The sequence below is a fragment of the Felis catus genome, chromosome B3, assembly GCF_018350175.1.
Source record: "Felis catus isolate Fca126 chromosome B3, F.catus_Fca126_mat1.0, whole genome shotgun sequence".
Classification (NCBI taxonomy): Eukaryota; Metazoa; Chordata; class Mammalia; order Carnivora; family Felidae; genus Felis; species Felis catus.
Window position 1 is genome coordinate 51,417,797 of NC_058373.1, and position 9,942 is coordinate 51,427,738.

Below are 9,942 nucleotides of genomic sequence, written 5' to 3' on the forward strand. Positions count from 1 at the left end.
CCTAGCTCTGCAGCTTTTAGCATTAGAGCTTTCAGACTTGTTTGAGCATTTCTTTTTCTAAAGTGGGTCTGTAAACTGGCCAGAGTCAGACTGGCTCCAACTCAAAACCCAGACTGGGTCTGGCATTGTACTGGTTTTGACTTAGAAACTGGACTGAGCCCAGGATCAGAGTGGGTCTGACTTAAACTGGACTAGGCCCAGTGTGAGGCCTTAGATGAATAAAATTTTGTTTTACAGTTGAGCAAGTAAGTTAACCTTACCAAAAGTCATCTTGAATTTTAGTGACCACAGTAGGGAACTTTTAACCATCTTAACTAAGCTGATCCATTTACAAGGTACCCTAGAAAAAAAGAGATCTCAGCCAGGTACTCACTATAAAGCATAGAGGAAGAATTATTTTTCCTCCTGGTGACCAAGATGAGACCCAATGGGACACCGCACTCACTATGGAGCCTGCAGACAGCACCCTGGGAAACTGGCAGAAGGCAGTACATGGTAAGAATTCTTAACAAAGTCAACTATCCCATGTCTCTGTCTGTGGTGCCTGGTTGAAAGAGGAAGGTAAAATTTCATGCTGTACCTTTCTTTCCAAATTCAGGTTGGCAGGAAAAAACATTGGTTATTGATTCTTTCTCTCCCAGGAATAGCTATTGCCTTCTTGTTTGTCTTGTTTTGTGTCCTGAGAATTCAGCTTGGCCACTGTCAAGTTGGGGGGGGGGGGGCCAAAAATATGGCCAGACAGAAATGTGGGAAATTTATATATATATATATATGAAATAATAATCCACATGCTATTCCCTTGCCTCAGAACAGTGCCATGTGCAGAGGCAGGATATGGTTCATTCCTCTGGTTGTTCCTTATACCTTTCCAAGAATAATCCATTTAGTTGTCCCCCACTGATGCCTTAGAGGGGCACTCTGAGCTCCCCAAATTTCTGGCGGTTCTCAGGAGAGGAACATGAAGCAGGATATATAGACTGTCACTTATTTGGAAGGTACCAGAAAGGGCTTCTACTCAAAAGTATACCCTATCCCAAATGCAAACTGGTATAGTCACTATAGAAAACACTATGGAGGTTCTTCAAAAAACTTAAAATAGAACTACTGTATGATCCAGCAATTCCACTACTGGGTATTTACCCAAAGAACATGAAAATACAGGGGGTGGGGGAGGCAGGCCATACATGCACCCCTGTGTTTATTGCAGCATTATTTACAATAGCCAAACTATGAAAGCAGCCCAAATGTCCATCAACAAATGAATGGATAAAGAAGATGTGGTATGTATATACAGTGGAATATTACTTAGCCATAAAAAGAATGAAATCTTGCCATTTGCAACAACATGGATGGATCTAGAGTATATTATGCTAAGTGAAATAGAGAAAGACAAATACCATATGATTTCATTCATAGGTAGAATTTAAGAAACAAAACAAATGAACAAAGAAAGAGACAACCAAAAAAACAGACTCTTAACTATAAAGAAAAAACTGATTGTTACCAGAGGGGAGGCAGGTGGGGGATGGGTGAAATAGGCCAAGGGGATTAAGAGTACACTTACTGTGATGAAGCCTGAGTATAGAATTGCTGAATAACTATAATGTACGCCCGAAACTAATATAATACCATATGTTAACTATACTAGAATAAAATTTTTTCTACTGTAATTAACTGATTGATTAATTGATTGACTAAAAAGTATACCCTAACCCCATGACTTGCTTCACATATACAGATACTCACAGGAAACTAAGTTCTAGATGTTAACACCATCTAATTAAGTTTTTTTGCTTGAAATAAGAGAAAGTGAAGCCAAAAGACGTTGATATGTAGCCCAAAATCAACCAGCTCGTCAACAGGAATTTAGTCCAAGTCTCCTAATTCTGAGTAGCAAGCATTCCCCTCTCTCCAGATAACCCTTTACAAACATGAACTTCCGAGAAAGGGTAACATGTTACATCACTAGAACCTGTGATTTGGTTTAATCTAAATAGCCTAGGGAACATTCCATGCCTAGGCTGTTTGGTAGATGGGTAGAAGCAAGGTGAGGAGGCACCCACAGGACCCAGAAGATTGTGAGAGACAAGTTCTACCATCTTGACCACTTTGCCTAGGCACTTGGAGCTAAAGTAGCAGAGAGATTCCAGGCCTTACATTCCTAAGTGTTCAGATAGCATCTTCTAGAAGAAAGGATCTGAGAGAATAGAGGGGCAGGAGAGTTTGACAGTTAGCTTTCCTCTTATCCCCAACTTGTCCAGCCACACCCTGGTCCAACTATCATGGGACTATCTAGGAGTCCATTTTCTCTTTGCCTCTCTATGCCTTTTAACTTCACAGGAATGCTACTACTTAAAGATGAATATTTGCCCTTTCAAGAGAACACCTTGGAATAAAAGAGAAAGAGAAAGACACTCTAAATGCAAGATCCCATTGTTATCACATACCATAAAATCTTATCTACCCAGCTACAATGGGGAGGGAAAAGGTGGGAGTTCCTAGAAAGTCAGGTGGAGCCAACCAGGTCAAGGCTGTGATCAACCATGCACTGCTCCCTGAAGCCACTGGCTGCAGATGGTTTCTGTGCATCCTGACCCAGCACTGCCCCAGCTGCCAAAGAAAGGAGAGGAGGATCTGCTGCCCAATTGCTGAGAGTGGACCCAAAATAATCAAGAGCTGCTGCGGACTCAAAATGTGACCTCAGGGCAGGAAATTGTGCCGCAGTGCCAAGAAGTAAAATATCCTGGATTTCCCGAGAAATTCTTTCTGTAAAAATTTTTAATTATTTCAGATAAAATGTTTCATGTTGATCACATGCTACATGAATACAGAAAAAGGATGTCTACACAATAATTATAACTATGTAGAAAGTGTAATTATGATAGTATAAGAGCTAATATCTACATAGTATGTGGGTTATGCACTATACTAAACCCTTGATAAGCACTATCCCCATTAACAATCACAAAAATCAGCTGATATGTGTTGTAGTGGTATTAGTATTTTCATTTTGCAGATTCAAAACCAAACGTGTAGAAATTTAGGCAGTTTGCCTACAATCATCCAATAAGTGGCTGCACCGGGATTTGAACCTAGACTTATGCTATGGTAGACTCATTTTCCTTGACCATTCTTCAACACTCTTGCTCTGTGAATAAGTATGTAAAGGAGTAGGAAGGAGCAAGAAAAAAAAATAAAGTAGATGAGCTGAAAAGATTAGGAAAATTATATATATATATATATATATATATATATATGTATATATGTGTGTGTGTGTGTGTGTGTGTATATATATGTACATACACATACATGTGTGTGTAAGTATATATAACATTTAAGTTCCATATATATCATACCCCAGAGTTTCTTAAACTTAGATTTCTCTCAACTCTGTCCTTTTTAAAGGTTTGATATAAGCCATCCACAAGATCATGAACTCACAAACCCTGCCCACTCAGGAAGCCTTCCAGCCCCCCATCTCGTGGAGCCAAGGTCCAAAGGACAGGCAATGAGTAATAGCTGCTGCCCCTTCTGACTGGCCTCCAAAACAAAGGGTACATTCAGGGTTGATAAGGGAAAGCAGTTTCTGATATTGCAAAATTAAAAAGCACCTTCAAACATTTGCCCAAGAAATAAAGTTCATAAGTGGGATTTCCCACATAACATGTAGTCCCAGCCTTTGTAGAAAAGAGCGTCTGGCACAGCTTTGCCCCACAACTGTCTGTGTGATATCTGAAAAATCACCTAAGCTCTCTGGGCTTCAGCTAAAAAATGGGTTGGGAGGAGGGGAGGCAGGTGGGTAAATTATTGAACAACCAAAGACCAGGGGCTGACCACAGTAAAGTTTGAGGCCCTCCTCACCCACTGATGTTGAATTTCTCTGGCTTCTCAGCAGCTTCAGCTGCTTCTAGGCACTTAAAACATGTGCAAGAGTCTGTGTCTTTGGATATATACTCAAATTGGGAAATAAAAAGGAAAGGCTCATCTGTTTCCATCCAGATAAACTCTCATCAGATGGAAGTATCTAAAGATTAAAGCCTCACAAGAAGCAGACTTTGCTCTTTTCTGCTAGACATGAATGAGAAAGGACAAGGCCTTGGGGGTCACTGCAGCCATCTTATAACCACCAAAGGAGAGTCTGCCTGAGAATAGAAGACTAAGGAAGGAGAGCAGAGAAATGGAGAGAAGTCAGGTCTCTCCATTTGAGCCCTGGTCAAACCATACCTGAAGGTACTATTCCATGAACCAATAAATTATCTTTTTTGTTAAAAACTAAAGAAATGAAGCAGCACTAACTGCTAGAGATAGTTCTGAGAAGAGCACATAATTTGAGGTACCAAAAGCTTATTTTGACCAGCTAGAGGTCCTACTTTTCTGAACCAGGTAAACACCAGCTGTTTCTGAAGGCCTTCCTTAAGGCCTTCTTCATAGTCCTCACAACATACAAAAGGTAAGCCACAACTATTTAGGATTTGACTAACCAGAGAATACTCCAAAAAGAGAAAAGGAAAAAGAAAATGCGAGAGTAAGCACATAAGGAAAACTTGGAAGTCCTAGGAAATTCACCCTAAAAAAGAGAAGTCTAAGGATAGAAACTGCCACCTTAAAATATCTGAAGAGCTGGCAGATGGAAAATTAAGGAGGTTTATTCTACACATCAAAGCTTTGTTTACTGTAAACAGGTGGAACACCAACCTCGCAAGATGCATGATCATAAAAGGTTTCTTGGTCACATTAGTCTAGAAAACTCTACAAACCATCCCCCTGCTTGGAAAATTACAATACACGTTAGCATGTATTAAAGAATCTGAGAGGTCCTGCAGTAAAAAAACCATATTTTGCATTGTTTAGTACAGTACATTAGTCCAAGTTCTTCAGAGAAACAGAACCAATGAGATAGAAAGAAAGATTTATTATAAGGAATTGGATCATTCAATTATGGAAGATGAGAAGTCCCAAGACCTACAGCTGGCAAGTGGGAGACCCAATGGTATAAGGAGAGCCAATGGTATAAGTTCTAGTCTAAAAGCCAGGAGGCTCAAAGAGTCAAGTTTTCAGTTTGAGTCCAAGGGCAGAAAAGACTGACGTTCTAGCTCTGTTGGGTAGGAGGAGTTTCCTCGTACTCAGCCTGATTGTTCTATTCATATCCTTAATTGATTGGATGAGGTCCTCCCTGAGGAGGGAGGTGATATGCATTAATTGGTCTACCAATTCAAATGTTAATCCCATCTAGAAACATCCTCACAGACACATCCAGAAATAATGTTTGACCGAATGTCTGGGCACCCCATGTCCCAGTCAACTTGACACATAAAATTAATCATCACACACTGTATTTCCCAAAACTTCTCCCACCTCAGAATGCCTCGCTAGAACAATGTTTTTCAGATATTAGTGGTCCATGGGTCACCTGTCTCAGAATCACCTGGGCTATTCTCTCAGAGATTCTGATTCAGAGGTCTGGGCCAGACCAATGCATCAGTGCATTCAGGGGTATAACACCTGAATCCATGGATCAATCTCAACACCACTAAATGTGGGACTCCTTCTGCTGTGACTCAATAGGAAGCACACAGCACCATCTGTCATGTATTTTTCCCCCCAAAATGGAACTAAATCTAAATAAGTCTCCTATATAAGTAACTGTCAGTTACTAGGAAACAGGGTAAACTATTTAAAATTTACTATAATGATACAATCAGCCAAATCTTTAATGTAGCACATTCTATAAAACGAATGGTTTAGTTCCTCCAGCAAATAATACTTTTTTAATGGATGGGGGGGACTGTCACAGATAGAAATATATATTTATATTAAGAAATATAAAATTCAGTGCAATGTATAATGTGTAGAAACCACCTTTAGAAGACATTTTGGAGACAACCGGGACAACATGAATATGGATTAGGTACTACCTAAATTAGAGAATTATTGTTAATTTTGTTATGTGTAATAATGCTGTTATGAATGTATAGAAATAAAGTTGTCATCTGGCCAAGATGCATATTAATGTATATGCAGATCAAATTGTATGACTGAGATTTTCCTTAAACTACTCCATTAAAAAAGCAGGAGAGGGGGCACCTGGGTGGCTTAGTCCGTTGAAAGTCTTACTCTTGATTTCAGTTCAAGTCACGATCCCAGGGTTATGGGATGGAGTCCATATTGGACTCCACACTGAGCCTGGAGCCTGCTGAAGATTCTCTATCTATCCCTCTGCCCGTCTCCTCCACTTGCACACTCTCTCTCAAAAAAAAAAAAAAAAAAAAAAAAAAAAAAAAGCAGGAGAGAGGATAAATACATTGATATATTGATAACTATTGAGAGTGGATAAGGAAGACATAGTTTTTTTATTTATAGTTTTCTCTACTGTTGTATCATGTTTAAAGTTTTCCATAATAAATATATTTAAGAAAAGAGAAAAGGGAAAAGCATCCCTAGCTGTTTCTTATGCATCCTAAAGTTCTGGTTTCTGGGTAGTGCTAGGGCAAATGGATCATAAGGAAGCAGAAATCAACATAATATTTCAGAAGCCTTCTAACAATTGCACATATCTGACTCTGGAGGTATTCAGAGGAAGGTCAGGGATAAGAGAAACTGCAAATGGGACTTTCTGCATTGTTTTTGGAAGCTGGGCAATGATTCATCTTGCCAATAACTTGTGCACCTCAATGCCTTCCCCTTACCATTCCTGGCCATACTGATGTCCAAGGAACATGAAGTTTGCCTAGTTCCAGCCACTTGTCCCCACTCAACATAGTTACAATTCCCAAGTTACGGAACCTCTAATCCCCAGCCCTGAGTATGGTGAGGACTCATGGAATCTTTGGTGTAACTTACCACCTGCCTTGAACTTTTAAAGTGGCTTGTGCGAAACAAAGTCAGTGGACCATCACTCCAGCCAGTAATTTGAAATATTTGACAGGTCTTGCAAATAGCCACTTGCTCAGGGAAAAAAACTATTTATTAGGGGCACATAAAAAAGGATATTAATTTCACTTACTGTGCTACATGTATGTGTCCCTGTAGGGTAAAGACAGAAGTACTTTAAAAAAAAACTATAATTTTTTTAAGTAGCTGTTTTGAGAATCTAGTCAATTTGAATTTCACAAATTCATGTGCTAATTGTCTAGCTTCCCATTTCCAAGAACCACTTGGAATTGTGAGAGATTCCAAATAATGAAAAAAACACAAGTAATGTCGATTTGTCACCACAGCGCTCATGCTGAAAACAGGCTAATGAAGTAGGCTTGCAAAGTGTCATTTATACTTCGCTCTTAAGGTTATCTGGAGCATTTTATTTCCTTCATTTTTTACCCTTTAAAGGTTTTCTAGCACTCTCACTTGTAGAAATCACCTTTGCAAGTAGTGGCACAATTGAACATAGATGTGTGTTCCTTGTTTCAATTCAGAATCACACACACACACAATTCTTCAGTGCTTTTTCCAATCAGCCATGTCCATGATAACTACATAGTAAGGGATGCCAACCTACAGTTATTTTTATTCTGCAAATTAATGGTGTTGCATGTCTCTGTTAAAGTAAGTGTGTTTGACTTTTCTATTAAGGTGTATTATCCTAAATGGGCTGTCAGTCAGATTGTCCTCATTAGGAATTCAAAACTCCAAGTTCATCAGGAAATAGATTTAGAATGGCTAATGATGTTACAAAGCTGCCAACCTTTATTCATAAGAAAAATTAGCTCTGTGATATCTCAGGAATTCATCTCTTCCTTTCTCCTCCCACAAAACGTGCTCAGATTCAGGCCCTCCCTACATCTGGCCTACACAAAAGCCTTCCCTCCTTCATCTCCACCCACTTCTCATACACACATACACACACAGCTTTGCTCTTCACTCTGACATTCAAAGCAACAAACCAACTCTATCTCTCACTCCCATTCTCCCACAAACACGCCCACTACCACCACCAAATTGATATCCAAACCACATCACATAGTTACTGTGCCCTGAACAGATTTAGCATGCATTCCTTTCTCCCCCTTCCTGCTTGGAAACCCTTAACCCACATCTGCACCCATCAGAGATCTACCAATTATTCAGTATCTTTTTCAAGTCTTCTACTTCTGGGAGAACTTCTCATGTCTTCCAGATAGAATTAATCTTTTTCTTATAGGTTCATTCTTTTAACTCTTCTTCCACCATTCTTACAGCACACCTACAGCCTATCTTTTTTATAATCACCCAGAGATATATCTTCTTTTCCACCAGAACATAAGCCCTGGGAGACAGAAACATGTCATATTCATCTTTCCTTCCCAGGCAATACTTAGAACATGGTAGGTACTCCATACATTTTTGGGTTACAGTAAAATGCTCAACAGTGTTTCAAAAAAGATAGGAAAACTGTTTCCACCATCTGTCTGTGCCACCATAATGGTGCACATGAATGTCCTGGTGGATGCTCTCAAGAGCATTAACAATGCTGAAAAGAGAGGCAAATGCCAGGTTCTTATCAGGCCATGCTCCAAAGTCATCCAGTTTCTAATTGTAACGATGAACCATGGTTACATTGGCGAATTTGAAATTGTTGATGATCATAGAACTGGGAAAATTGTTGGGAACCTCATGGGCAGATTAAACAAGTATGGAGTGATCAGCCCCAGATTTGATGTACAGCTCAAAGATGTAGAAAAATGGCAGAATAATCTCCCATCTCACCAATTTGGTTTCATTGTACTTACCTCAGCTGGCATCTTGGACCATGAAGAAGCAAGATGAAAATACTCAGGAGAGAAAATCCTAGGATTCTTCTCCTAGGAATGTACTAGATGTGCAAATAATATTCCTCAATGGACAAAAAAAAATGATATGAAACTATGAACAAGGTATAATATTAATTAAAAAGCAAAAGGAGAAAAATGTTTATACCATATTGCTATCTATGTAAAATAAAATCACATATGGATAGAGATAATATAGAAAGACAGATAGATTGGTCTCTGGTACATCTTTCAATGGATACACACACATGTACACACACTCACATAACTGATAAAGTGATTGCCATTGAGGAGAGGGCAGATACACAGGGTCAGTGATGGGACAGAGACTTACTCTCTCTGTATACCATTTTATACTGTTTGAATTTTATTATCATTGCATATATTACCTTGTGCATATATTACCCACATTACTTATTCAAAGATAACAATTCAATTGAAACTAATAAATGTTTGATTTTAATTGAAGCTGAACTGAACAACCCTGAAATTAATAATAGAACTGGCTAGAGTAGTCAAATTATCCATTCCCAATGAGTTCAGCATTCAGAGTGATTTTATTCCTCTAATTATATGGTGATCCAATGCCAAGTTGAATTCATTAGTTTTAATAATAGTAATAATGAATACGCTTATAAAATTAACAGATCAGATACAATTTTTTATATTGAGAAATTTTTTCCAAGAGTGTTTAAATTCTATGAGCTTAGAAAATCAGTTCACTAACAATGTGAGCTCTCAGCAATCATTTTTTTACCCAGTATTATTATTTAAAAGTGTTGACAAATGCCAAAAGCTGAAACATTGCAATAACTATATCATTAACTCTTAACAATTGTGTAACAATAAACCCTTGTTGGGAATGTGTGCATAGAGGGCATAAAAATTGCCCTTACAGTTCAAAGTATAATATAGCCTGAGAAAGCCCTCTCCATGAACAACTGGAACATGGTATTTATAGCTAAAAGGCTCCCCAACTGGCCTGTGTGGTCAGGTCTGCACAGGTCTATTGAGTAGGTCACCCCTCTTCTAGTTTCCACCATCCTTCTTCTACTTTCATACAATGAAACCACCCACACCACCATACCAATTCAAAATACCATAGTTCCCTCTTAGCTACTTTTATATCTTTCCTTCCCTCATGACCTGTTAGCAAATACATGAACATTCAAAGGAAGTTCAAAACAATAAAAATAAA

General features: G+C 38.7%; 1 protein-coding gene across 1 annotated transcript; it reads left to right on the forward strand.

Moving 5' to 3' along the window:
* The first annotated feature begins 6,966 nt into the window (after positions 1-6,966).
* Positions 6,967-9,213, forward strand: LOC123386333 (40S ribosomal protein S15a-like). The gene has a single exon (XM_045060727.1). The coding sequence runs from the start codon at positions 8,335-8,337 to the stop codon at positions 8,740-8,742; it is 408 nt and encodes a 135-aa protein (XP_044916662.1). The 5' UTR covers positions 6,967-8,334; the 3' UTR covers positions 8,743-9,213.
* The last annotated feature ends 729 nt before the right edge of the window (positions 9,214-9,942 follow it).